This window comes from Camelus ferus, chromosome 7, assembly GCF_009834535.1.
Source record: "Camelus ferus isolate YT-003-E chromosome 7, BCGSAC_Cfer_1.0, whole genome shotgun sequence".
In the NCBI taxonomy this organism is placed as follows: Eukaryota; Metazoa; Chordata; class Mammalia; order Artiodactyla; family Camelidae; genus Camelus; species Camelus ferus.
The window spans coordinates 8,316,546-8,344,403 of record NC_045702.1 but is presented as its reverse complement, the minus strand read 5'-3'; the positions used below and the strand labels follow the sequence as shown (position 1 = coordinate 8,344,403).

Here is a 27,858-nt window from a genome sequence, read left to right as displayed (position 1 = left end):
TCTCCCAGCGCCTGCTGAGCTGAGACCACAGACAGCGAGGCAGGCAGGCGGGGCGAGCATGGCCAGGGCAGCGGCTGCTCTGCTGTCCGTTGTCCTGCAGCTCACAGGCCTGGCACTGGCCCCGGCGACGGGCAGGGGTAAGTCGGGTTGCCTAGGGCTTGAGGAAGGCTGGGCAGGACCCCACCTCTTGCTCAGCCAAGTCTGAGGGAACGGCTAGGGGCAGGGGGCTGCCTCTCTGGGCCCTGCCTTCGGGTGCGTGTGCCCCTCAGTCCAGCCTGAGCCTTCCCCCTTGCTTGGTGAAGGAGCCAGCATGGTGGGGGCAGCAGGGAGGCTAAGGCATGGGGTCCAGGAGCAGGGAGGGGTCTTCCTGCTCTGCCTGGGGAGGAATTCCTGCAGGCAGCAGTGGGGGAGAGGCTGCCCTGGAATCTGGGAGTCTGAAGTTAATTATTTGTCTTGAGAAAGGGGAAAAAAAAGGAGGCCCGCCATGGGAGCTGACTTTGAGTCTCTGGGTCTGGCTTTCATCCAGAGGGCAGGCAGGAATAGCGGGGCCAGTGCAGGGACTGTGCGGGGGAGGGGGAGGGGAGCCGAGGACAGTTCCTTGGGGAGCAATCAGGCTTTGTGCAGCAATCAGGAGCTCTTTCTGCAGGTCTCTCCAGGCAAGGGACTGGCCCTATCTTCCCTGAGGGTCCCAGAGGACCCCCAGCTTCTCCCTGAGCAGGCTTGTAGGGAGTGTCCTGAAAGGAAGGATCATAGGGGTGGGGTGTTGAGCTGGGGTGGAAGGTTTAAGATGCTGGAACCCCATCCTTGGCCGCTCTTCATGGGGCTGGGAAGGAAGCTCACCGAGACAGAGAGCCACTCCATGTGACTGGCACCCTGCCCGAGGGGTGGGGGTGGGAACAGCCACAAGAGATGTGGGTGTCGGGTGTTAGAACTCCAGATGTGGGGGGCAGTATGATAAGTGACACTTGGGCAAGGTCATACTTACTCGCCACTGGGAACCTTCAGATGTCTGATTTAGAATCATTTTGCCAGGAGAAGAGGAGCAGGTGGAGGGAGGGTGTCTTCAGCCTCCTGGGTGGAGACAGAGCAGAGAGGAAAAGAGCTGGGGGTAGGGGGAGGGCAGTTGGGAGATGACTGAGTGAGACCAGAGACTGATGAGGTTTGGGAGGAGAAGGAAGAGAAAAATAAGAGGAGGAGCCCCAGATTTCTGGGTTGGTGGGGATGGTATTAACCAAGACAAGGAACTCAGGACAAAGCAGGTTTGGACAAAAGAGGACAATTTAGGTTTTGGACTAGAGTCTCTAACCCCCCTCGGTGGTGGCAGTGGGGTCTGGGGGTGTGAGCAACCTTGTTTCCCTGCTTCACACCCAGTCCCGGCCTCACTAGGGAGCTGTCTCTGTGGACAGACCCTCCCCTCTCCCTCCTCCTCTTCCTCCTCCTCACTCACCTCCTGCTCCAGACCCTCTGCTGCCCTGCCCACCCCCACGGGGCAGGGGGGATGATGTTTGTGGGAACCAACGCCTGGAGTCAGACTACCCCCACAGCCATTACTTTCTTGACTGCGGAGAGAGAAGAAAGTGAGGTGAAATGGAGGTCCCCACGCCCAGGCCTGAACCCAGAGGAGCCCCCTCCTAGGACCCAGCGTCATCTAGCGCCCTGAAAGGCTGTCTTCATTCTGCTGGGGCCTTGAAACCTAGTGGGTCCCTGCCAGCACCTTCTCCAAACACTTCAAGAAATGGAGCCAAGTCCTGCTCTCTGGAGCCCACCCTGCCCAGGGTGGGGTCCCCAGGCCTCTCTGCCACAGCCCTGGAAAACAGTGGCACGGCTTGGGAGTGAGGGCAGAGGGCAGAGTTGCTCCTCCCTGCACACAGAAGTGGTGCCCTTTCTCATAAGTGAAGACAGGCAGTTGAAGGGTGGGGTCTGCTCACCCCAGACTCCCCCAGGACCTGAAAGCAGCCCGCCTTTCTCACACACATCTGTCTCCCTCTCCTGTCCTCAGCCTGTGCTGGCCTGTGGGGCCTCCCAGCATGACTTGTCAGTTCCCCAGGCTGCCCCTGGCCAAGTCTCTGGCCCAAGTGAGGATGGACAACCCTGACATGTTCCCCCACTGCTGGGGACTCCTGTAGAGTCAGGGCTGGCTTCAGGGAGGCCCTGGTCTAGATCCTCCTCCCACGGCTCCCAGTGAGGTGGGGTCCCTGGGGCTTGTACCTGACTGAGGTTCTTACTACTTGGGAAAGCTGGTCTGGGTCCCTTTTGTCCCCCTAGGACTCCCTCTCCCTCCTCCCATGCTTTCACTCCAGCCCCATCACAGGCCATCTCTCCTTCAGTGGATGGCGGGTGGCAGGTGGACAAGTGTGGGGCACAGGATGGACACTGCTGGAAAGACAAACCCTGGAAACGTCGCTAGCCCGTCACTCATAGGCCTTCTCTGGATTCTTATGCTTCAGGTGGGGCCGTCCCCAGGGAGCCCCCCGGGCTTGCTGACATCCATGACTACCAGCCGCAGGCACAGCTCCACATTCCTTCTCCTGCTGGGGGCCCCTGGGAGCGGTGGCACCCCCTGGAGGAGCGGCTGGGCAGGCTGGAGGCTGAGATGATGGAGCTCAGAGACCAGGTACCATTGGAGGCTGGTGGGTATGTGTGGGGTAGAGCAGGCCTGGTGTAGCAGGAGGAAAGAAGGGAAGGGTTGGACCTGGGGGGGTGGCCCGTGGGACCCTGAAATAGAGTTTTATTTTAAATGCACATAGAAGGGTTCTTATCTGAAGAGTTCTTAAGACCAGTTCTTTCATACAAATGAAGAACCCTCTGGGTATTTGCTTTGTCAATCAGATTTTCATCTTCTTCCATGTATTTGGCAAACACGGTGTGCCTACTATATATAAGGCATCACCAGGACAGATTTTGGATGGACAAAGGTCTTTAATTATTAGGTCATGAGTACTGGGTCACCTTTTGTCCAAAGGAGAGGACTGGGGGCCCCCTGCTTTCCTGGGAGCCCGTCCAGACCCCAGGCCCTGAGAACTGGGACTGTTTGAACTGGATGCTGCCTGGAGGGGGAGCCACTTCTGCTCTGAAACTTTCAAGTTTCCTTCTCCTCCTGGCTAGGCTTCCACACCCCGTGAGTCTGCAGGAGGTGGTGGGGGAAGCTGAACCAGAGCTTCCTGCCTCCCCACTTCTTTCTCCAGAACAAAGACCTGCAGGGGAGGGTGAGGCAGCTGGAGTCCTGTGAATGCCACCCAGCTCCTCCCCAGTGCTGGGGGCTGGGGCGGGCCTGGCCCGAGGGGGCTCACTGGGAGCCTGACGCCTGCACGGCCTGCATCTGCCAGGACGGGGCTGCACGCTGTGACCCCAAGCCCGGCCTGCCCTACTGCCATGGTGAGTGCCATTCACCTGCCCACTGGCACCACCTCGGGGCCTGGAGGTGGCCCTGAGCACCTGAGTGACAGCCCTATCTCCCCCTCAGGCTGCAGCCACGATGGTCAGGCCTATGGCAATGGGGAGACCTTCTCCATAGACGCCTGCACCACCTGTCGCTGCTTGGTGAGTTCCCACAATCACCCTGGATATTCCACACCTGTCCCCCTCAATTGTCTGCCTCACCTCGGCTACCTGTTCCTGCAGTCTGGTGTGCGGAATAAGTGGTGGGGTCTGCCTGCCCATCCCCCCAAGACACTGGTGGCCTTCGGCTGATTCCAAATAGTTCTACTTTCTGGAGTTCAACCCCTGTGCACACAGTGGGGTGTCTGTCTTCATACCTGTCTCCTCACCTGTGGATCCTCACTGTCCCTGCTCATCCACCTATCCTTGTCATCCACCTCCTTCTGCTCCCTCAGTTGGTTCCACATCCACCTTCTTCCGGCCTTTCCTTTCTCATCCCTCGTTCCCTTCCTAAGATCTCTCTACTCTGAGGAATTTGCTGGCAGCTGGAAGAGACAGTTTCTGAGGGTCGAGAGTGGCAGGAGATAATGGGGTGGGGGAAGGACATCTCTTTTCTGTCCTCGGATCAAGGGTAGCCCACGTACTCTGAGCCAACTCAGCCTCTTGTTCCTCTGGTGGGTCCCAGCCTGGGGTGAGGTTTTGGTTCTGGAGACCCTGCCCTCCAGGGTTCTGATGCTGCTGCTCCACAGGAAGGAGCCATTACCTGCACTCAGAAGCCATGCCCCAGAGGACCCTGCCCGAAGCCGGGGGCCTGCTGCCCGCACTGCGAGCCAGGTCAGCCTCCTGCCAGCCCCAGCCCCACCTCCTCCACTTGCCTGCTTCCTGCCATGTGCCCAGAGGGTGCATGTCACTTGCTCTGGCAGTGGTTAGTGGAGTTTAGAACCAAAGCCCAAGTCAGCAAATGCTGCCTCTGGCCTGAAACTGAGCCAAAGGCTCTATATAATCTTGTTCCTTTCCTCAGGGAGCTACTAATGGAGCTGAGAAGATAAACGTATATAGCTAATATAATACAAGATTTAAGAGCCGATGAACAGATGAAGAGGAGGTGTAGAAAGGTAGTAAGTGGTTACTTGCCAGAGGAGAGGGCAAGAAGGCAGGGGAAGCCCACGCAGACTCAGCGGGCAGGGAGGGCTCTATAATCAGTCCTCCCAGCTGGATCTTCAGGGGAAATTGGGGTTTCACCAGGAGAGGGCGTACTTGAGGGCCCTCTGGGCACACAGAGTAGGGAACAGAGTAGGGAGAGGTGTGTTTCAGGAATTCAGTCTGGGACGCCCAGTGGGAACAGATTGCCATAAGCCTTGCATGTTGGACTTTCTTCTGTGGACAATGGGGAGCCACTGAAGGCTGAAGAACCAGAGTGTGGCAGGTTCAAAGAGGCATTTTTGGAATATTCATCTGCTATGGGCTAGATGCAGAGAAACCAGTTTAGGGGGCTATTATAGCAGGTGCCTAGGCATGGAGCCAGGGACGGCAGTGGGCTGCAGAAGGAAGGGTGTTTCTAAAGAACACGGTTGGATCCCACAGAATAGCAGACTCCAGGCGTGGGAAACTAGGAAGTCTGTGTTTCACACACACACACAATAAGTGATATGAAGAGAGCTTAAAGGGAGTGGAGGCAATGGCTCAGCTGGGGGTGTTACTAGCTCATAGTCAGGAAGATACTGTTGCCAGGCTTAGCAAATGAAAATATGAGATGCCCTGTTATATGTGAATTTTAGATAAATTTTGCACACATTCTGAAGTAAAAGTATGTCCCATACAATATTTGGGACATACTTATGCTAAAAAATTTTGTGTTGTTCATCTGAAATTAACATTTAACTGGGTGTCCTGTAGTTTATCTGGCAACCCTACCCCAGGAAGAATGTCAGCTGGTAGTTTAAAAGGTGGGACAGTGGCTCAGGGGCCAGTGAGGTCTGGAAATGTTGTCTGAAAGTCTTGGCCAGAGATGAGAAATAAAATCTTGGGAATTGATAGATCTCAAAGAAAAAGCACACATGCACACATAGCTTGTAGAGCACCTGGTATCTCAGGGCCACTACTAGCCCATATGATGTCTTTGGTGAAAAAAATTGTTTTTCAATGGGGGGGTGGTAATTAGGTTTACTTATTTATTTACTCTTAGAGAAGGTACTGGGGATTGAACCCAGAACCTCTTGCATGCTAAGCATGCGCTCTACCTGCTTTAGCTATACCTTACCCATTGGTGAAATTTAAAAAAAAGGAGAAGACCCTTTCCTCAACACTTCTATGTGTTGTAAAATAACGGAAATCTACCCATTATGTTTGAGTCAGACACTATACTGCCATCTGCTGGAAAGTTGTAGTAAATATCAAATCTCTATCACCTGAATGGTGCCCCTTTGATGTGGTGCCCTTGTCTGTTCTTCCGCCCCAGTTCTCTGGGTCTCTTAGTTGGGGGCCTGGCCCTGGTTTTTCAGGCTGCCCTGGAGGCCACAGGGATGGGGAAACATGGCAGCCAGAGTCTTGTGTCATCTGCACCTGCCAGGTAAGGGAATCCAAGCCCGGCCCTGGCCATCACCCATGTCCCTGCTGCTTGGTGTACCGCAGGCCTGGCAGTGCCAAGCCCGTCTGGGGGCCAGGCAGGGCTGCTGCTGCCACCCAGGCATTGAGGCCTGCAGCCTGCTAGGCCTGCTAGGCCAGCAGAGAAACGGCTTGGGCAGTGGAGAAGGAGGGAGGGCTCAGTGTCTGACCCACAGGCAGGGACCGTGCAATGCCAGGGGCCCTCATGCTCAGAGCTCAACTGCCTGGAGAGCTACACCCCACCTGGGGAGTGCTGCCCCATCTGCCGGCCAGGTGACCTCCCCCCTGCCCTGCCTTCCATCCCTTCAGCCCTAGAGGGTTCAGTATCTACTTGGGATCATGCCTTCCCTTGGGTGATGTCCCCACCCTGCTCTCTGCTGACCAGCCTGTCACCCTGGCATCCCTCCCCAGGCTGTGAGTATGAGGGGCAGCTTTATGAGGAGGGGGCCAACTTCCTGTCCAGTTCCAATCCTTGTCTCCAATGCTCCTGCCTGGTGAGTCCCCCAACCTTGGCCCAGGCCCTGCTCCTCCTGGGACACCCCCACCTGCCCTGGGCTGTATCTGCCACTCTTTCAGCCCCTCACATGCCTTCCAAAGCCTAGTGCCAGAGAGATTCTCCCACCATCCCCACCCTGTACCCCACCCTTCCAAGGGTGCCAGACACCTGCCCACCCTGCTGTCTCTGGGAGCCAGCCCCAGAGGCAGTGCAGCTGTTGGCGCATTACAGAGGAGCCTGGTTCACTGTGTGCCCATGGAGTGCCCGCCCATCCCCTGTCCTGAGCCTGTCCTGAGGCCCGGACAGTGCTGCCTGACCTGCCAAGGTGAGAGCCCTGCCCCTTCCCTGGTGGAGCTCCAGGTGGGGCTGTCATGCCGTTTCTTCAACCCAGAGCCCACTCTGCTGGCCTCTGACCTAGGGGGTTCCATCAGTGGAGGAGCAATGCCTTGGCCATGCCTGCTCTAGAGCTGGAAAGCCTAGGCTCAGAGTCTGCCCTTGTCACTTAGTGGTTGTGTGCCTCCGAGCGAGGTACTCCACGCCTCAGTTCCCCATTTGTAAGGTGTGGATAATGATAGTATATACCTTAAGAAATGTAGACTCTTACCTGCTTTGTGCATGTAAGACACAGAGTGAACCCTCGAGGCGGACCACTAGAGGGTGACACTGAGTCACACACCAGCACTGTCACCAAGGCAGGATTAGTTTAAGCACAAGATACTATGGAAACTCAGGGGAAGGAGCCCTAATCAAGCCTAGGCACAAAAGAGAAAGTGTCCTGGAGGTGGCGTGTCGGAAACGAACCTAAAGGCTAAGGAGGGGCTGGGTATAGCTCAGTGGTAGTGTGCATGCTCGATAGCGGGCGTGAAGTCCTGGGTTCAATCTCCAGTACCTCCATTTCAAAAGATAAAATATTTTTAAAATTTTTTTAATTTAAATAAACAAACAAACAAACAAACAAACAAATAAATAAATAAATATATTTTTTAAAAGGCTAAAGAACGGTTAGCTAGGTGGAGTTCAGAAATAGAAGTAGAGGGCAGAACAGAGCAGAGGGCATTCCAGGAAAAAAGGCACTCAGTGTAAGGTGGGTGTAGGTTAGTTGGGAAGGTGCAAGCACCAACGGCCAAAGCTCACAGTGAGAGGCGGGGTGGGGCCAGTGGCAGGTGGGCGTGGCCTTGCTAAGGCCTGGAAGGCCTGGAAGGGCAACTAAAGAGCTTGGGCCTTACCCTGCCTAGGGGGCTGGGAGCAGGGGTCTAGGTAGAGGCAGGATCTGGTCTGGTTTAGGCTCAGAGGGCACGTGGAAGGGGGTGAGGCTGAAACTGGGTTCTAGGTTGGCTCCCACCAGGCCTCCTCTCTCCCCGTTTCCCCCCAGCCCAAGGCTGCACAGAAGGTGGTTCTTACCAGGAGCATGGCCAAGAGTGGACCACACCTGGGGACCCCTGTCGGATCTGCCAGTGCCGGGTGAGCTCCTATGCTGCTCCTGGGCTATCCCCACCCCCACCCCCCAGGCCCCAGGCCTGCCATAGTCATTCCTTCATTCCACTGAACACATCCCAAAAGGCACTGTGAGGGAACAGAGATGGAGGAGACATAATCCTGGATGCTGTGAGGGTGGGGAAGGGGTCGCACTCTCTATCCAGTTCTGAGCGGAGTAGACGGGCAGCACAGGTTTGGGAACGGACTCAAGGAGCTTCGGGCTACAGGAGTGAGGCTGGGCAGGATGTGACAGGCAGCCCAGACTCCAGGGAGGGAGAAGCACAGACTGGCTTGAGGCATCTAGAACTCTGCGGTCTGATCAGTAGCTACTGCATGTGGACACTGAGCCCTTGAAATGTGGCTGTCCTGTTTAAGATGGGCTATAAGCATAGGATATACACTGGATTTCAAAGACTTAGTACAAAAGAAAGGAATGTAAAATATGTCATTAACACTGCTGATTACATGTTGAAGTACCATTTTGGATATATTGACTTGAGTGGAATGTAATATTAAAATTTAGTGTCATCTATTTCTTTTTACTTTCTGAAATCTGACTACTAAAGAATTTTAGATGATGTATGTGGTTTGTGTTGTATTTCTATTGGGCAGCACAGATCTAGAAAATCTTCATGCACGGGGTTTACTTAGGTCTTAACGGGTGAGTAGGATTTGAGCAGGGAGAAATGGGGAAAGCCCCTCCGGGTGCTATAAACTGAATTTGTCCCCCCTAAATTCATATGTTGAAATCCTAACCCCCAAAGTGATGGTATTAGGAGGTGGGGCCTTTGGGAGGTGATGAGGTCATGAAGGTGGAGCCCTTATGAAGGGAATTAGTGCCTTTATTAAAGAGATCCCAGAGAGCTCTCTCGTCCCTTCCACCATGTGGGGACGCAAGCAAGAAGACAGCCATCTATGAACCAGGAAGGGGGCTCTCACCAGACATTGAAACTGCCATCACCTTGATCTTGGACTCTCCAGCCTCCAAAATTGTGAGAACTAAATTTCTGTTGTTTCTAAGTCACCCGGTCTATGGGATTTTAATATAGTAGCCTGAGTGGGCTAAGACACCAGATGTAGGGAAGAGTCAGGGCAAAGCCTGGGGGAGGACAGTGGGGACATGGAGCCCCAGGCAGGGTGCACGCCGAGGAGGGCTGTGATTTATGGGGGCTGAAGCCAGAGCCACAGAGCTTCCTGACAGCTTGCCAAGGACTAAGGACTCCACTGTGAAGCCCGGGGAGCAGCCAACTCCTTGGCAACCATGTACTTCCCCTCCTCGTTCCCACTGACACCCTACACCACCCCCCAACCTGTGAGAAGAATCACTGGCTGCCCAGATACTTACAGGGCCGGAGGTAGTAAGCCCAGGTGGAGGTGTGAACTCCAGGGATGGTCTGTCTGGGAAAGACCCTGGGGAGTAGCAGCAGCTTCAGTTACTGTGTAACCGCCAGCTTCCAGAGGTGGATGCCACGGCACACGCTGACCTCATCACCATAACAAGGCTATGACAACAGGACTATCATTGTCTCTTTTTTTTCAGATGAGTAAACTGAGGCACAGAGGACTTCAGTGACAGGCTGCGTTATGTATCTGTATTAGTTTCTAGGGCTACCTTGATAAAGTACCACAAATGGAGTGGCTTCAACACAGAAATCAATTGTCTCACGGTTCTGGAGGCAGACGTCTGAGACTGAGGGGTCAGCAGGTTGGCTCCCTCCGAGGGCTGTCAGGGAGAATCCGTTCCAGGCCTCCCGAGCTCTGGTGGTTGGCCGGCCATCCTTGGCATCCCTTGGCTTCTGCCTTCATCTTCACATGTTGCTCTCCCTGTGTGAGTGTGTCTCTGTCCAAATTTCCACTTTTTATAAGGACAGCAGTCATTGGATTAGGGGCCACCCCACTCCACTCTGACCTCATCTTAATTGATTACATCTGCTATGACCCTATTTCCAAATAAGGTCACATTCCAAGGTCCTGGGGGTTAGGGCTTCAACATAAGAATTTGAAGGGGGACACCATTAACTCATAACAGCATCTAACAAGTGCGTAGCTGGGACTTGAATGCTGTTTCCTCCACTTGCTGAGCTCTGATGACCCTTCCCCTGCCCACTCGGCTCCCTTCCAGGAGGGCCACATCCAGTGCCGCCAGCGAGAATGTGCCAGCCTGTGCCCATACCCTGCCCGGCCCCTCCCGGGCACCTGCTGCCCCGTGTGTGATGGTGAGTCGGGGGTGGGGCCTGGAGGGGCTCAGAAAGCTGATGGACGGCTTCATCAGGCCTCTTATGAAGGCCAGGACATTGAATGGTAGGGGCCCCTGAGGAGGATCTAAGGCACCCTCTTCCCAACAGGCTGTTTCCTAAACGGGCAGGAGTACCGCAGCGGGGAGCCCGTGGGCTCTGGGGACCCCTGCTCGCACTGCCGTTGTGCTGTGAGTGTGGCTGCCCTGCAGGGAGGGGCTGGCTCCTGGGCCTGCCTCTCCCATGCTGACCAGGTCCTGTTGGCAGAATGGGAGTGTCCAGTGTGAGCCTGTGCCCTGCCTGCCCACGCCCTGCAGACACCCAGGCAGGATCCCCGGGGAGTGCTGCCCAGTCTGTGACAGTGAGTGGGGGCTCAAGTCACCGGGGGGAGGGCAGGCACTGCTCCAAGAGAGGCTCTGGGTCCTGGGGGTGGGGAGTTGCTTCCATTGGCCCTACAGGAAGCCCCCTTGAACTAAAGTACAAGGGAAATCCTTTATAAACCTAGGCTCTGTCACTACAGGTGAGGGACAAGTTCTCACTTAATGACACACTGGACACCGTGGTGGCCTCTCACTTCTGGGTGTGAGGGGAGGCTGGCAGGGTCTCCTGGAGGACAAGGGTGGCTGTCCTTGTCAGGTTGGGGGGTGAATGCCTTGGGTGGCATGAGGCTTCCCTATCCAGCCCTGTCCCCCAGTCCCACTGTTGTCCTGTCCAGGCTGCGAGTACCAGGGACACCAGTATCAGAGCCAGGAGACCTTCAGCCTCCAAGAGAGGGGCCGCTGTGTCCGCTGCTCCTGCCAGGTAGGCAGTCCCACCATCTCACGCCCCAGATCTGTCTCGTCCCTTGAAGGCCTCTCACCCAGCCTCCCTCCTAGACCGGCGAGGTCTCCTGTGAGGAGCAGGAGTGCCCAGTCGTCCCCTGCACCCTTCCTGACTCTGGCCCCCAGCTCTGCCCAGGTATGTGTGGAGTTGGGGGGCAACCACAAAAGAGTGCTTCTGCCAGAACTAGAGGTGGAGGAGCATTCATTCACAGTAAAGCAAGGGGGCATTACTAAGTCCACCAGTCATTCCAGAGTGTGTTCAGAGGCTGCTGAGGGGATGGCAAAGTCAGGGTCCTGTGAAGGGTCCTGTGGTCTGGGAAGAAAAGGATGGGTGGAGGTGTCCGGGTTGCCATGGTGACAGCTCCACCCTGCTGTAGCCTGCGTGCTTGATGGAGAGGAGTTTCCTGAGGGGGTCCAGTGGGAGCCTGATGGTCAGCCCTGCACCGCCTGCTCCTGTCAAGCTGGGGTGCCTGTGTGTGGGGCTTTGCTATGCTCCCCGGCCCCCTGCGAGCACCCCACCCAGCTCCCTGGTGAGTGCCCCACCCCGATCTAGCTTTCTTCCTTTCTTTGCCCAGCCCACCCTGACTAGCTGGGTTCTGATCAACCTGCCCCACTCAGGTGCCTGCTGCCCCAGCTGTGAGAGCTGCACCTATCATGGCCAAATGTATGCCAATGGGCAGAACTTCACAGATGCAGACAGCCCTTGCCACACCTGCCGCTGTGAGGTACGTCCCCAGGCTTGCTGCTGCCCTGCTGAGCCCCTCCCAGGGCCCGCCCCCATTGCTCTCTCACCTGCTCTCAGGATGGGACCGTGACGTGCTCCTTGATCGACTGCCCTCCCACAACCTGTGCCAGGCCCCAGAGCGGACCCGGCCAGTGCTGCCCCAGGTGCCCAGGTATGGGCTTACTGCACCTGTCTGGCTCAGGGGACCTTAGACCCTGCCCTCCCACAGCCCCATGGGCCCAGCCGATACCTTAGAAAGCAGTGGCCTTCTGACTTGCTTTCAGTCTGACAGGGCTTGGAGCTCTCTGGAACTCACAGGGCATGGACAGGAGCGGGAGGGGAGATTTGTTTGTCCCTTCACGTTACTGCACCCACTTCCCTCCTATCCTGTACTTCCTCTTCCAGTACTGCCACTGCTCGGATATATACATGTATCTGCCGGTGTAACACTGGTTCAGGCAACAGATGTTTGAGTTTTCCAGTTGGGAGACGAGGAGGTGGGATACAGTGTGCCCTGATCCTGGCCCACGTGGAGAGTGTGCAGGACGTGTGTCCCCAACCCAGGCACGCACACGCATGAGCCCTTCAGCTTTCACCCTCAGAGACACATAAATCTGCCTGCAGGTGAAGGGACTAAATGCACACCTGCACACACACACACACACACACACACACACGCGCGCGCGTGTGTGTGTGTGCTCAGAGATACCCCTGCCTGTGTACACAGCCCCTCTTCCTCTCTCCCTCCATGGGGACAGCATCCAAGTGGCACTTCTGCAGTGGCTCTGGACTCAAGGGTAGAGGGCTTGTCAGCCTGCTCCTCGAATTGTCAGTCTTTGTCCCCACTCCTACCCCTCACCCCCACCCCACTGCGCAGACTGCAACCTGGAAAAAGAAGTATTTGTGGACGGCGAGAGCTTCTCCCACCCCGGAGACCCCTGCCAGGAATGCCAGTGCCATGAAGGCCACGCCCACTGTCGACCTCGGGCCTGCCCCAGGGCCTCCTGTGCCCACCCGCTGCCTGGTGTCTGTTGCCAGAACAACTGCAATGGTGAGGTGGATGGGATGGGGGTGGTCTCTTGGGATGGCTTGGCCCCATCAATAGGCATTTAGGACCGGAAGGGCAACACGCCCTGGGGGGAGGAGGGCCTCTCCCAGGCCTATAGCTGCCCCCTCCCCTAGGCTGCGCCTTTGGTGGGAAAGAGTATCCCAGTGGGGCAGATTTCCCCCACCCCTCTGACCCCTGCCGCCTGTGTCGCTGTCTGGTGAGTCTGCCACCGGGTTGGGAGGAGGAGTCCAGGGGAGGAGGGCTGGGACTTAAGGAGACCAGGAGAGGCCCGCCAAGGCCGGCATGGGAGGGGGGGGGGGTCTCAGCCTTCCACCGCTAGCCCCGCCTGGTGTGGTCTACCTGTCCTCTGCAGAACGGCAACGTGCAGTGCCTGGCCCGCCGCTGCCCACCCGTGCCTTGTCCAGAGCCCACCCTGCTGCCGGGAGAGTGCTGCCCGCAGTGCCCCGGTAGGAGCTGCAGGGCTCGCTGCTTCTCGGCGGGGGGGGGGGGGGGGGGGGAGGGTCCCTCTCCGCAGCCTCTCGCTGGACCCCCTGACGCCTGCTCTCTGGCTGCAGCCACCTTTTCTGATTGCCCTCGGCCCGGGGGCGAGGTCCCCGCCCGCCACCAGGAGCAATTCTCCCCGCCCGACGACCCCTGCCGCCGCTGCCTCTGTCTGGATGGCTCCTTGTCCTGCCAGCGGCTGCCCTGCCCGCCCGCGCCCTGCGCCCACCCGCGCCAGGGGCCCTGCTGCCCCTCCTGCGACGGTAACGCCCTGGCTGTACCCCTCCCCACCCCTGCCACCTGCTTCTTCCAACTCCTCCCCAAGGCCTTGACTTCTTGGTCTCCCGCTAATTCTGTGTCCTTCCTTCTCTAGCCCTGGGCGGGGGTCCACCCTGACTCCCCCTTCCTACTGGCCCACCCTTCCCACATCGGGGTTCTCACTAAGAAAGTGGGGGAACAGTGCCCACCCAGTCTGCAGGGTCTGGGAGGCCATGTGCCTGGTACATGACCTCCACAGCCCCCCAGCCCCTCGCCTGCCCCCTAGGGTGCCTGTACCAGGGGAAGGAGTTCGCCAGCGGGGATCGCTTCCCTTCACCCACTGCCCCGTGTCACGTCTGCCTCTGCTGGGAGGGCAGCGTCAGCTGCGAGACCAGGGCCTGTGCCCCTGCACGGTGCCCCTTCCCTGCCAGGGGTGACTGCTGTCCTACCTGTGACGGTGAGGAGCAGGGGACTGTGGGGGTGGGGGGGTGGGAAGGCTGGGCAGCGACATCTTTACTGCCCTAGAGTGGGTCCAAAATATTTACTACCATAAGAAAAAAGCCCTGGACCAAAGCCTGGGGTTTTCTCCTGCCTCTAATGCTGTTTGGCTGTGTGACCTTGAACAATTTACATAATCTCTCCGAACCTAATTTTTTTTTCAATTAAAAATAAATTTTATAAATGTGTATTTTTATAGAATGCGTAACATTTTTGCAGAATGGTAACATAAAATTTACCATCTTCACTGTTTTTAAGTGTAACTCTGGGCCTAATTTTAACTCCTGTGAAAAAGAGAGGGTTGAACTAGGCCCAGTTCCCCAGTCTTTGGTCACTCTTAATTATCTCAGAAATTTTTGCTACATACCCTCTACCACCTGTAACTTTATTTATTTAGTGTTTTTCTTCAAATTAACTCACTTTCAGAAAGGAGCCTTGATATCTTACTGTAAATGAAAAATGGAATTTGCAAGGTATAGATTACCATAAAAATGAATACAATTAAAATAAAATATTAAATTCAAGTCAGATACTTTTGCTTGCCAAAGCTTTGAGCTGAGACTCACTCACTCTCTCTCTTTTTTTTTTAAGGACTTTTTTTAGAGCAGTTTTAATTTCACAGCAGAATTGAGAGAGTACAGAGATTTCTCATGCCCCCTGCCTCTACACGTGCACAGCCTCCTCCATTATCAACACCCCCACCAGAGTGGTACTCTGGTCACAGTTGATGAACCTACATTAACTCATCAGTATCAACCAAAGTGCCCTCTCTTTTTTAGTGTCAGAGAGCTGCTAAGGTCAGGCTGCCGCCACCCCGGGACCCTCTCTCCTTCCTTGGTTAATCAGAAGCCTTAAAAGAGCATTGGAAAGAGGGTTCCTTGGGTCCATGCCACCTAAGTCACCTCAAGCAATTCCGAACTCTACTCGGGTTGGGAACATTGAGACCTTCTGGCCAGGCAGTGGCCTGCTGAGTATTTAACCCGAAAGACAGATTCCATGTGGGTTTTCCCCTACAGATTGGACAGGGAGCTTCTTTGCAGGCTGAAGAGAAGAAAGTTTGCCCTTTGGCCAATCTAACCCCCCAGACTCCTTTGCCCCCTGCCTGGATTTAGTCCTCCCCCACCTTCTGGGTCTTTGAGGCCTTGGACTCAGGCCAGGCAAGTCCAGAGCCCGATGATTGGTCTCCTCTCGCCGATTTCTGCCCCTCTGCCCTGCCCTCCTTGTCCTTTCTCGCAGGCTGTGAGTACCTAGGGGAGTCCTACCTGAGCAGCCAGGAGTTTCCGGATCCCCGAGAGCCCTGCAATCTGTGTACCTGCCTTGGAGGCTTCGTGACCTGTGGCCGCCGGCCCTGTGAGCCTCTGGGCTGCAGCCACCCCCTCACCCTGTCTGGGCACTGCTGCCAGACCTGCCAGGGTAGACCTGCCCTCCCACTGCCCTTCTCAACTCCCCAGGCTACCTCCGCCCAATGTCACCCCTCCCTGGAGACAGCCATGCAGCAAACCCACACCCTGTGTTTTCCTTGGGTTCCTCACCTTGTACCCGTGCCCTCCTCTCCGTCCCCACTGTCACCTCACATGGACTGTTGTACTCAGCAAAGAACCACCTCTCAGCTGCCAGACCTTCCTGCCCTTCCATTGTCTCGCTGCCTTCCTAAAATACCACATCACCAGACTCTAAATCCTTCGACGGCTCCCCCTGCCCTTGAGTCGCCTAACACGAGGGGCAGCTCCCTTTCCTCCTGGCTTCCTTAGCCCACCTCCCCAGCCCAGCTCACCTCTCCCCTTTATTTCCAGGTGTGCCCATCCCTCACATCTTCCCACACTTGCCTGCAGTCTGTGATCCCGCCCTCAGCCCTCCATCCGCTTCATGCAGACTGATCTCACCCCCTCCCCCCACTCCCAGGGTCTGGCTGATGTCTTTCCTCCTGTCCCCCACCTTCTCAGCCACTCATTTCTCCCTTTCTGACTCTTTAGCTAAGCTTTGGTAGAGGACCCCAGTCCCATCTGTGTGAGTGTGTGTGAGTGTGAATGCATGTGAGTGTATGTGGGCAGGTGTGAGTGTTGTGGGGGCAGTGGAGGGCTCCACTGATGGTGGCTCTGCCATTGCATCCCTGCTCTGCCAGGATGCCTCTATCATGGGGTCACTGCTGCCCCTGGAGAGACCGTTCCGGACCCACTTGACCCCACCTGCTCCCTCTGCACCTGCCAGGTGAGGCGGCCCTTTGGGAGCTTGAGAACACTTCATCCCTTGATCCTCCTCTCTGGTCAGAAAGAAGTTGTTTCCTCCACACAGCTGTCACAGGTTACACCCTGCCTGTGACAGCTATCAGGACAGGATTGGGTTCAAGTCCCCAGGACCGAGAGAGGGTGTTTGGGCCTGGCAGGCTCAATAGGGGCACCCCACCTTGGGGCAGTGTGCAGCCTGGTCTAAGGGTGTGTGACATGGGAGTCGGGAAGTGGCAGCATGACCTGTCTCCCCCAGGAAGGTTCCATGCGCTGCCAGAAGAAGCCGTGTCTTCCAGCTCTCTGCCCTCACCCCTCTCCAGGCCCCTGCTTCTGCCCTGTTTGCCACAGTGAGCACAGACGCCCCAGCCCTCTAGGCTCTTCCCTGCGCCTTCTCCCTCCCCTTCTGCCAGGCCTGAGGTTGGACTGGAAAATTTGGTATGGCACCCCCCCACCCAAGAAACGTGTCACCCACAGACTGCCTCTCCCAGGGCCGGGAGCACCAGGACGGGGAGGAGTTTGAGGGGCCCACAGGCAGCTGTGAGTGGTGTCGCTGTCAGGTGTGGTACGGAGGTGGCAGAGGGGGCGGGGCACCTGGCCTAGGGAGCAAGTCACTGACCCTGCATCTCCTGCAGGCCTGGCCGGGTCAGCTGTGTGCGCCTGCAGTGCCCGGCCCTGCCCTGCCCGCTCCAGGTCACAGAGCCAGGGAGCTGCTGCCCTCGCTGCAGAGGTATGCCTGGCCGGTGGGGCTGCCCCCTTGCTTCTGTCCCTGGGTCCCATGTCCCTCCATCCACCCCACCTTCCTCTCCTCAGCTCTCCTCCAGCCTCCCCACTCCCCCGTTCACCCATCTGGCCCTCCCGCACCTTGGTCCTTGAACTCTCATGATGCCTACCTTCAGCTCTTCCTACCTGGCCCTGGCCCTGGCCTCCCCAGAACTTCTCCCCTTCTAGGCACTTATTGGAATTTCCTCAAAGCCACACCATCCCTAAATTCCCATCTGGTCCCCATTTATAATAATTACTTAGTAACTTAATAATATATCAACTACCCCCATTCTCCACTCATAATAATACTGATATAATTGACATTTATTGAGAATATACTATGTGCCAGACCCTACACATACGTCATTTAATCCCCACAAAGATCTCATCAGATAGGTACTGTAATTATTCCCATTTTACAGATGAGAAAACTGAGGTACAGAGAGGTAACGTAACTTACCTTTGGTCACTTAGCCGGTAGGTGGCAGAGTCAAGATTTGCATCTAGGCCATATGGTTCTAAAATAGGGGACTTTCTTAGCCTGAATGGGCCCTCGCCCCATAAACTCCTCAATATAGTGTAATTCTCACAACTGGCAGTGTCTCCTTGCCCAGGGAGGTAGGCAGGACAGATGAAATCCCCATTTAACAGATGACAAGACTGAGGCTTGGAGAGATTGAGTTACCTTGGGCACATGGTTAGTGATGGAGCCTTTCATTATTCCCACATGCATTTATTACATGCCTGCTGCATGCCAGGAACTGGTGCTGGTGCTGGGCTACAACGGACAGCACCTGCTGCCTGGCACTTGGTTTAGCAAGCAAGCAGACAAGGAACAGGGTTAGAACCCAGGTGGTCTGACTCCGACCCAGTGTCTTTCCCCTCGACCACAGACAGGAGTTCTGCCTCAGGCCACCTTTTCACCATATCCCTGCAGAACTCCCTCCTGGCACCCACATGCCCTACTGACCACCCAGGGTGGGGGTCAGGGGCAGATGCACAGAACCTAGACTCAGAGCTCATCCCTGCCCATCTGGACACAGGCTGCCTGGTTCATGGGGAGGAGCACCCTGACGGCAGTAGCTGGGAGCCTCCCGACAGCCCCTGCTCCTCCTGCATGTGTCACGAGGGTGTCATCACCTGTGCCCGCGTCCAGTGTGTCACCTCCTGTGCCCAGCCCCGCCAGGGTCCTAGTGACTGCTGCCCTCGATGTTCTGGTACTGGGAGCCTTGGGCAGGGCGGGGGATACAGGGAGGCAGTGCCTGGTCAGCATCTCTGTTCCATTGCCCTGGACTGGGTGGCAGAGGCGGACTGTGCCAGCAGAAGTGGCCCCCATTCTTATACACACCCCAATCTCTGAGGCTGGAGTTCCTGGTGGGCAGAGAACCCCACCCCAGGCCACCAGCCTGAAGTCTCCCTGGTTCTTACCCCGCCCCCCAAGACTGTGAGCATGAGGGTCAGAAGTATGAGCCTGGGGAGAGCTTCCAGCCTGGGGCAGACCCCTGTGAAGTGTGCATCTGTGAGGTAGGTGAGGGAGATGCTGAGAGTGGGGCACGGTGGAGGGGGCAGCCTGGACACTGCAGGGAGCAGGCATTGGGGGGTCAGAGACAGGAGCATGTCCCTGTGGCCAGGAGGTAAGGCAGGGGCTTGGGGTGAGGAGCCAGCAGGGCCAGGAAGTCTGGGGGTGGACATGGGCCACAGGTGCTGGGTGTAGGTGAGGCAGTTGGCAGCCCCCCTGGCTGGAGTGTAGGGTGGTGTGGATAGAAGTTTGGGGGAGACACCTGGGAAGTGGTTAGGGGCCATATTAGGGAAATTCTATTTGAGAGGTCATGGTAAGCCAGTGGAAGGGCTTTGAGCAGGCAAATGACATCGCAGGTCAGGAGATAAGGCAGTGGGATGGGAGAAGAGGATGGCATGAGAGTGCCGAAGGGTTAAAGGTCACATGAAGGTTCAGGCCCAGGTGATTACAGGCAGCAGGCACTGTTATCTCTGAGGATCGAGGCATGGGGTGAGGAGCAAGTCTGGGGAGACACTGAGTCTCGGCAGACCAGAGTCTGACCTGCTCAAGGCATAGAGGAGCCTGGAGTCCAGGGGAAAGAGGGTGCTCTCGGCTTCCATGGCCTGGGACCCACCCCCTATTCACTCATTCAGCTGCAACCTGAAGGGCCTCCCAGCCTTCGCTGTCACCGCCAGCAGTGTCCCAGCCTGGTGGGCTGCCCTGTCAGCCAGCTCCTGCCCCCTGGGCCCCAGCGCTGCTGCCCCACCTGTGCCCGTGAGTCCCTTGATTGGGGGGTAGATAAAGAGAGCAGGGCTGCCACCCCCAAAAGACACTGAAAGAGCCAGCCAGCCCTCCTCCACAGTCACAGCCCCAGCCTCAGTCCTTTTCTAAGACCAGTGGATTGTTCTGGAAGCCCATACCCTGGTGGATGAGACCTGCCCTAAGGGGCACTGAAGAAGCTTGCCAGACCCCTTGACTCTGAAACCTGGTGCATCTTGTCCAGCAGGTGGCGCTGCAGGGCTGCTGTTGTGCTGGGGGCTGGCTTCTTGAGGGCAGCTATGTTAGGACCAGAGGGGCAGTGAGTGGCCCAGCTACATTTGTTAGGATGCACTGCAGGGAGAGAAAAGGAATAATATTTATTAAGCACCTACTGTATGCCATGCACTGTATTTGATGCTTTTGATAAATAGTATCTCATTAAATTTTCACAGTTACCCAGTGAAGTAGGCATTTTTATTCCCCTTTTACAGATGAAGAAATTGAGGTTCAGAGAGATTGATTAATTTGCCTTAAATGACACAGGCACTAAGTGCTGAAGCCAGGATTGGAACCTGGGGCACCTGGCTCACTGTGCTTCCCTTTAGACAATGTGAAAGGAAGTGGGATGGGGAGCAGGCCAGGAAGCCTGGTGGTCCTTAGTGACCATTTCCAGGTCCCCCATCCTAGCAGCCTAGCAAAGTTCCTTTTCAAAAGTCCAAAGTTTTCTCTGTTGAAACAAAATGAAAGAGGTTATCTTTCCTGGAGTCCAGGTGCTAGGATTATGCCTTGGGCCCAAGAAATCAAGGGACACAGTGGGTAAGAGGGTCAGCTGGGCTTTTGTCCCTTGCTTCCCCTCCCCACATCTCCCACACTGTTCTTGTCTTCACAGAGGCGCTGAGTCACTGCACGGAGGGCCTGCTGGGGTCTGAGATGGCCTCACCAGACCCCTGCTACACCTGCCGGTGCCAGGTGAGCCCTCCTGCCCAGGGGACTCCCAAAGCCTCTTCTTCCTCCTCTGTGGGCTGTTGCTGTGACTTCTCTCCTGCAGAAGACATTCCCCCTTGCCCCCAGTGACATTCGCCCACTTGTCCCGAATGTCACATTCCACCTAGGCCCTGCTCCCTCCCTGCCGTTCCCTACTTGTGGTGTTTCTATGCCCTTCCACAGGACCTGACTTGGCTCTGCACTCACCGGGCCTGTCCTGAACTCAGCTGCCCTTTGCTGGAGCGCCATGCCCTCCCTGGGAGCTGCTGCCCCGTGTGCAGGGGTGTGTCCCCAGTTTTGTTCTGTACCCTCAGAGCATGAGCTCAGGAGGGAGGCAGGAGGGGTGGCATCCATGGGCCAAGTGGGCAATCTGGGGAATACACTCTGAATGCAGGCTTTGTTCTTTTGTAGAAACGAAGGGCTCTCCATTAGGGGTGGAGGAGGGACCCATGATGTATAATGAGGCAGGGAATGAAGCCTAGGTTCTCCAGGCCTGGCCTGAGGCTTGTCAAGGGGGTCAGGGACCCCAGGCCCACTAGCAAGGCATTGCACTGCTGAGCTGGCAGCCGGCCCAGAGAAGGGTTCCAGCCTGTCTTGCCTGGCTTCCAGGACACTCTGGCCATCCTCCAAGCACTGATGCAGAGGCTGCCATCTAGTAGGTCCCAAGGCAATGGTTGAAGAAATCAACACCATCAGGGTGCTAAATTGGATGGGGTGGGCACCCCCCTGCTATGGGCCTTCTGGGTGAGCTCATGCAGTTGGAATGACAGTGTTCCCCCATCCCTATTGCTTTGTCCTCAGAATGTGTGGTGGAGGCTGAGGGCAGGACAGTGGCAGACGGAGAGAGCTGGCGGGACCCCAGCAATGCCTGTATCACCTGCACCTGCCATGTGAGCTGGGGATGGGAGGGTGGGGGGTGGAGAATCTTATAGACGGATAAAGGGAGGAGCCTCAGGACATTGGACCAGAGAATACGGGGCTTGTAAAGAATTAGAAAAAGGCGCCCCCTCTAGGTGAGGAGGAGAGAGGCATCCCTGTGTGAGGGCAAGGAGCTGAGGGCAGATTTTATCCTCCACTTAAACATGAAGAGGGTGTTCTCGTGGGGCAGGGGCAGAGAAAGAAGGGGCTGCTGCCCCAGTCCCTGATCCAGAAGGCCCCTAGAAGTGTGAAGCCAGGCACTCCAGACCCTGCTGAAGTCCTAGAACAATGACGTCTGTCCTCAGCGGGGCCACGTGGAATGCCGCCTCGAGGAGTGCCAGGCTCTCTCCTGTCCCCACGGCTGGACGAAGGTGCGGGAGGCTGGCAGGTGCTGTGAGAGATGCCAAGGTGCGGGCCAGGGCGATGGGGGGAGACGGGAACGAGACCCAATGTGAGGGACCCGCAGCAGACCTCGCCCCCTCCTGTCCCCTCAGCCCCCGCCGAGTCGTGCGCGCACCAGGGCCGGCAGGTGGCCTCCGGGGAGCGCTGGGCCGTGGACGCCTGCACCCGTTGCTCCTGCGTGGCCGGCACCGTACGCTGCCAGAGCCAGCGCTGCCCGCCGCTCTCCTGCGGCCCCGTGAGTGCCGCGGTCTGGGGCGGTGGGGTGGGCAAGCGGCACCGCCCTCCTGGTGCACCTGGCGAGAGGGAGGAGGCGGGGTTAGCCCGGGCCGTGCAGTTCCCGGCGCGGCCACGAGGTGGTGCCCTGACCCCACTAGCAGTGAGCCGGGGCCCCCGGGAGCCTCCCTCGCTATCCTCCGTCCTCCGCGGGGCTCTGCGTGGGGCACCACGGAAAGGGCGGCGTGGTCTGACAGCGTCTGGGGCGGAGGCCAGGATGAGGCCCCCGCCCTGAGTCCCGGCAGCTGCTGCCCCCGCTGCCTGCCCCGGCACGCTTCCTGCATGGCCTTCGGAGACCCCCATTACCGCACCTTCGACGGCCGCCTGCTGCACTTCCAGGGCAGCTGCAGCTACGTGCTGGCCAAGGACTGCCGTGGAGGGAACTTCAGGTGCGCAACTCCCTCTGCCTTTTCCCTGTCCCCCTACACCCGTCCCTTCTGACCACTGCACCCGGGCCTCCCACACCGCAGCGTGCACGTGACCAATGATAACCGGGGCCGGAGCGGCGTGGCCTGGACGCAGGAGGTGGCCGTGCTGCTGGGAGACGTAGCCGCGCGGCTGCTGCAGGGCGGGGCGGTCACGGTGAGCAGAGCTGAGAACCCTGGAAAAGTCAGTCCCACGCTGTCCACTCGTCCTTCCTGACCTCGCTCATCCTCCCGCCTCCTTTTTCCTCCAGGTGGATGGGAGCCCGGTGGATTTGCCCTTTCTCCAGGAGCCGCTGCTGTACGTGGAGCTTCGGGGACGCACGGTGATCCTGCACGCTCAGCCAGGGCTCCAGGTACGGCCAGGGCAAGTGGGGGCAGGGGAGCCTCGGGCCTGTTAGGGCATCTGTTTCTGTAGAGGGAGTGGGGATACCAGCTACCTCCCAGGGCAAACGAGGTTATGGAGTTGAGAGAATTCTGCCGGATTCTGAGGGGAGGAGAGGAATCAGGGTTAGAGACCTCCAGGTGCAATGAAAGAAATTCTGAGCCTGGTTTCTAATCTTGACTCGGCCACCAAGACACTGGGGCTTTTAGGCCATTACCTTAAGCCAATCCTCTCTGGGCCTCAGCTTTCTCATCAGTCAAATGGGGGAAGAAATGGGAGGTGGATATAAACTGTGGTCTCCTAGATGGTTTCAGAGATTGCTTCCAATTCCTATGTCGAAAATTACTTCACTCCTCTCCCTCTAACAACAAGCACACTTGTAAATTCATAAAATAAGTCTTGTGTACTCTTATGATACAGACTCTATGCTTTGTCCTCAGTAAGGCCTGAATGCCCGAGAATGAATCTCTGGAAGTGGGTTGCATTTCACGTGGGGGCCCAGTTCAGGATGCCCACAGGAGAAGGCGCCCTCTTGCAGGAGTTGTGGGCAGCTCTTAACGTCTTCTGTGTATGCCCAGGGCTCTCCAGCAGGTCCCCACCTGGCCTTGGCCAGGGCAGCCTCCCTTCCATGAGGCTCCTCCACCTGTCCATTCTCCTCCTCTACAGCAGGGGGCGCGCTGACACAGTGTTTGCTGCCAGGATGGGCCCTGGGCTTCTTGGGGCTCTTGCCCTTTCCCACCCTCCAGTCGCAGCCTCTCTGCACAGGTGCTGTGGGATGGGCAGTCCCAGGTGGAGGTGAGAGTGCCTGGCTCCTACCGGGGCCAGATTTGTGGGCTCTGTGGCAACTTCAATGGCTTTGCCCAGGATGATCTACGGAACCCTGAAGGGCTGCTCCTGTCTACTGAGGCTGCATTTGGGAATAGCTGGCAGGTGAGTGGCACAGGAGCTGGGGGCTGGGCATGAGTCTCAGAGCAGCCCTCTGGTATGGAAAGTGGGAGGGTTGGACACAAGATGGTATTTTGGGCTTTCAGGGAGGTTTGGGGCCTCCTTGCCTGTTATGGTGCTGGGGGAGGCAGGATGCCAGTTGAAAGAGGTCTCATATTCTGAAACCTCAAGCCCTGCTTTGCCACTCACTGACTGTGTGATCTTGAATGAACTACTTACCTGCTCTGGGTTTTGGTTTGTCTCTCTGTAAAATGGTGACAAAAGAAAAGCAGCTGATGCTTCTTTTGCTGTTCTTGTAGGGAAGTTTTTGAGGCTAAAACAAAATATTTGGTTGAAAGTACTTTGAAGAACATAGGACACAAAGGTTAGCTGCCAGTGGACGCTGTCATATCAAGGTCTCTTTCCCCATGCAGGTCCCAGAGGGGTCAGGACCTGGGCGGCCCTGTTCCAAGGGCCGCGAGGTGGATCCATGCCGGGCAGCAGGGTACCGTGCCAGGCGTGAGGCCAATGCCCGGTGTGGGGTGCTGAAGTCCTCCCCGTTCAGTCGCTGCCATGCTGTGGTGCCACCAGAGCCGTTCTTTGCTGCCTGTGTGTATGACCTCTGTGCTTGTGGCCCCGGCTCCTCAGGTGACACCTGCCTCTGTGACGCCCTGGAAGCCTATGCCAGCCACTGTCGCCAGGCTGGAGTGACGCCTGCTTGGCGGGGCCCCACGCTCTGTGGTGAGGGGGTAGTGCCCAGTGTGGGTTGCGGAAGGGGTGACAGAGGGCTCAGGTCTGGACAGGGTAGGTACAGGGAAGGCCACAGTGGGGAGCCAGGTGACTAGAACAGTGACCCTGCCTTCCATTCTGCTTGCAGTGGTGGGATGCCCCCTGGACCGTGGCTTCGTGTTCGATGAATGTGGCCCACCCTGTCCCCGCACCTGCTTCAACCAGCACATTCCCCTCAGGGAGCTGGCAGCCCACTGTGTGAGGCCCTGTGTTCCGGGCTGCCAGTGCCCTGCAGGCCTGGTGGAGCATGAAGCCCACTGTATCTCACCGGAGGCCTGCCCCCAAGTCCTACTCACTGAGGACCAGCCACCCAGCGCTCTGCTTGGCCCAAGCCGGGAGCCCCAGGGGCCACCCTGAGCCAGGATGACACTACCAGGACTCCTCAGGCCAGAAGTCTCCCCTTGGCAAGCAGCTCCCACCCTGCCTGAGCACTCGGAGCCCGGGCCCGGGGCCCACAGAGACCCCAGCTGTGTTGAGTTGGAGCAGTAAACTTGGGGCCTCCCCTAAGGTTTCCTTTTGTGTATGTGTGCTTCCTCCTGCTGCAGGGGTGCTGGTGTGGGCTACTTGGAACCTGGGATCCAGAGGTCAATGACCCCAGGGTCAGGGTGGTGGCAGCTGTGGGACCTTACTCATTCTTTGCACCTGTACCCCTCAGCCGTCCCAATACCGAGTGCTCAGGCACTTCCTGAGCCACTCTAAGAGCTGGTGGCATAGGGATCCCCCACCTGGAGTAGGGAACAGGAGAGACAATGTGTCTGTGATGACATACAGACACATGTGAAACCCATGTACAACTGTATGTGTTCATAGCCACACCCACCCCTGATGGACACGTGGGAGGGGACACGTGCAACTTTCAAAGACATCCTTATAGGGGAAGGAACATGGATTTTGAAGTAGAAAAAAAATCAATTTGACAAGAAGTCTCTTCAAAGAAAACTCTATTTTGAGTTCTCTTTGCCACCTACCAGGTGTGTGATCTTGGGGTTTTAGGGACCTTAGCTAAAAGATCGGGGCACTCAGTTCTCATTGCAGGAACCTTATTATTCCAACAGAGAGCGAAGGGAGAGCGAGCTTTGGGCTGAACTGAGACCCCCTCCCTGCTTGCTCAGCCCATTTCTGCTGGGGCTCCTCTCACGGAGCCCTTACAAAGCAGTTACAGGCAAGACTGCTCATGGTGGCAGGAGGTGTGGAGACTACAGACCATCTCGTACGCCTGTTCCCTCCCCTTGTCATAAGTCATGCAAACTGTGTTCTCATCTGTCTGCATCTCACATGTCTTGGGGAATAAACGGAGTAACCAATGGATAGCACTCTGTGCTTGGGCCACTTGCAGTGAGCACTGGGGAAGAGCATCCCTGCTTATACTTGGGACCACATTTTCCCAGAGCCTGATTCTCATGGCCGTCTGTCTCCAATGAAGGAGATAGTGCCACCTGTTAGTCAGGGCAACTTATTCTCTGGGGCCGTTTTCTTGACTGTGAACTGGGGATGAGAGTGGTAGCACCTACTTTGTAGAGTTGCTTCGAGGAAGGATTACACGGACGTAGTCTTCTGTGTCCTGGCACACAGTAAGCTGTTGGGAGCTGCTGCTGTACTGGGCACATCACATACCCATATAATGCAGTTGCAAGCATAATATGTACAGTTGACACTTGGAACAATGGGCCCACTTATACTCAGATTTTTTTCAATGTAAATACTGCAGAACTACACTGTCCACTATTGGTTGACTCCTCGGATAGGGAGGAACTGCCGATACGGAGAGCCAACTATACGTGATACTGAATTGTCTGCTGGGTGGAGGGTCGGCATCCCTAACCCCTGAGCTGTGGAAGGTTCAACTGTCTATGTAAAACTGATGGTCGTTCCGGACTGCAAATGAGCACCTGCACACACCTCTTTATCAGGATCTTACTCCTCACCCAATACTGCCACTCAGATGGCCAAGAAACCCGCATCAGAGTCAGGTCAGTATCTCTATGAGACTTGGCTGAGGCCCAGGCCCTGGCTCAGATGTCAGGGAGCTGCATTATTGAGCTCAGGAGCCTTTGTCTCCTCCTTGCTCCTGTCCCCAGCTCCTGGTCCTCCTCCTCTCCTGAGGAGTGGCAGAGGGAGAGGAAGGCGGGATCATCTGCCCTGGCCCCCTACCCCATGGAGCAGGCAGCCACTCCTGGGGGCCGAGGGCTCCCTTGTAGCCTCAAGCAGGCCTTGGCCCTGTACCAGTGCCTCTTCCGCTGCCCTGCAGGCTTGGGTCAGCTCTGGGCTGCCCTGCAGCAGGTGAGGGCGGTGGGGCACTGTTTCCAAGGGGGCGGGCTCTCCGTGGGGCCTGATTCCACTTTGCCTCCCCAGGTACAAGAGGGCCAGGCCTATCCCTCAGGCCTGGAGCTACCCACCGTGCTGCTGCAGATGGAGCGGAGCCGGCGGGCCCAGGAGCAGGTAAGGTCCAGCCGGCCAGGGGATGTGGCAGAGGGCAGGGTGGGTACCCCTTCACATTCTGGCACCCTGTCTTCCTGCAGCTCCTGTGGGACTTGGAGCTGCTGACCGGGGTGGGGCTGGGCCTCTTCTGGCCCCACCGGGCCCAGCTTTGTGGTCTGAGAGGCCAGGGCCAATGTGCATGGAGCCAGTGCAGCATGCCCCATGGTAGGATGGATGGGGGCTCTGAGCAGTGGACGAGTTGGGTAAGCTGAAGGCAGGGGGGCAGTCAGTGGGACTTTGGGACACTTAAAGTGGTTGAGAAATAGAAGGGCTTGGAGATAGAGGGATCTGGGTTCAAAACTCTGCTGACACTCCTTGTGATTGTGAGCCTGTTTCCTCATACGAAATGAGGAAGATAATAGCTCTTTCTCAGGGGGCTGCAGGGAGGACTGTACCTGGTACCCAGGACTGTTCCGGCTCGTTACCATTCCATAGTGAACTATCTTGGTCAAATCAACTGCGTGGTGACACCTAGAAGCCTTTGGACATGGCTGCAGTGTGGGAGGAAAGCAGGCCTGGTGGGGCCCAGAGGGCAGAGGCACTGATTCCCAGGGTGCCTCTGAGATGAGACCCTGAGCAGCCCCAGTGCCCGGTCCCTCCCTCCAGGAAGGAGGGTGCTGTGGTGACTGGAAACTAGGATGTGCCTCCCAGTCCCAGCTCAGCCGTCAACTGCCCGAGGCCTTTTGGGCAGGTTAGTAGCTGTGGCAGGAGAGGGTGTTAGCGATGACCACTGAGGAAGTGTCCAGCCAACACTTTTGGCCAGGACTACAGTCTCAACTGAAGGCTAGAGTGGGCAGGATGGATCCATTTCCAAACTCCTTCACTTGGAGGGGAAGAGGAGGGTGGTCACACAAGGACACGGATACCAGGAGGAGGGATCACTGGGGGCCTAGAGGTCGCCCACTACAATGGAGGATGATGCCCTGTGGACTAGGCATCCCCCAACCCTTCCAGAGTTCCAGGCTGTGCTCATCGCCTCCTGCTGAGGACTCCCTGAACCA

At 56.9% G+C, this 27,858-nt stretch overlaps 1 protein-coding gene across 14 annotated transcripts; it reads left to right on the top strand.

Moving 5' to 3' along the window:
• Positions 1 to 26,931, top strand: KCP (kielin cysteine rich BMP regulator). Of its 14 annotated transcripts, XM_032483306.1 has the most exons (42): positions 1 to 137; positions 2,448 to 2,614; positions 3,186 to 3,375; positions 3,464 to 3,540; positions 4,128 to 4,212; positions 6,394 to 6,476; positions 6,710 to 6,803; positions 7,851 to 7,939; positions 10,077 to 10,170; positions 10,300 to 10,379; positions 10,456 to 10,549; positions 10,904 to 10,989; positions 11,064 to 11,145; positions 11,387 to 11,539; positions 11,628 to 11,734; positions 11,812 to 11,905; positions 12,611 to 12,784; positions 12,916 to 12,998; positions 13,155 to 13,248; positions 13,357 to 13,545; positions 13,827 to 13,997; positions 15,275 to 15,451; positions 16,161 to 16,246; positions 16,520 to 16,610; positions 16,738 to 16,821; positions 16,898 to 16,990; positions 18,069 to 18,242; positions 18,467 to 18,549; positions 19,177 to 19,297; positions 20,172 to 20,251; positions 20,450 to 20,549; positions 21,068 to 21,156; positions 21,490 to 21,592; positions 21,679 to 21,821; positions 22,076 to 22,248; positions 22,330 to 22,441; positions 22,536 to 22,637; positions 23,432 to 23,596; positions 24,025 to 24,331; positions 24,468 to 26,349; positions 26,732 to 26,818; positions 26,899 to 26,928. In XM_032483306.1, the coding sequence occupies exons 1-40, from the start codon at positions 59 to 61 to the stop codon at positions 24,734 to 24,736; spliced, it is 4,917 nt and encodes a 1,638-aa protein (XP_032339197.1). In that variant the 5' UTR covers positions 1 to 58; the 3' UTR covers positions 24,737 to 26,349; positions 26,732 to 26,818; positions 26,899 to 26,928. The 14 variants fall into 14 exon arrangements, with proteins under 14 accessions (XP_032339197.1, XP_032339188.1, XP_032339186.1 ...); XM_032483302.1 differs by lacking the exons at positions 1 to 137; positions 2,448 to 2,614 and adding an exon at positions 5,880 to 5,947 and having other exon boundaries at positions 3,317 to 3,375; positions 6,292 to 6,476; XM_032483297.1 differs by lacking the exons at positions 6,394 to 6,476; positions 6,710 to 6,803 and having other exon boundaries at positions 26,899 to 26,927.
• The last annotated feature ends 927 nt before the right edge of the window (positions 26,932 to 27,858 follow it).

Coding starts and splice junctions, on each gene's coding strand:
- KCP (XM_032483306.1), top strand. CDS start 59: ATGGCCAGGGCAGCGGCTGCTCTGCTGTCCGTTGTCCTGCAGCTCACA. Junction 10,171..10,299: donor CTGCTGCCCCGTGTGTGATG/GTGAGTCGGGGG, acceptor TCTTCCCAACAG/GCTGTTTCCTAAACGGGCAG. Junction 21,593..21,678: donor GTGCTGTGAGAGATGCCAAG/GTGCGGGCCAGG, acceptor CTGTCCCCTCAG/CCCCCGCCGAGTCGTGCGCG.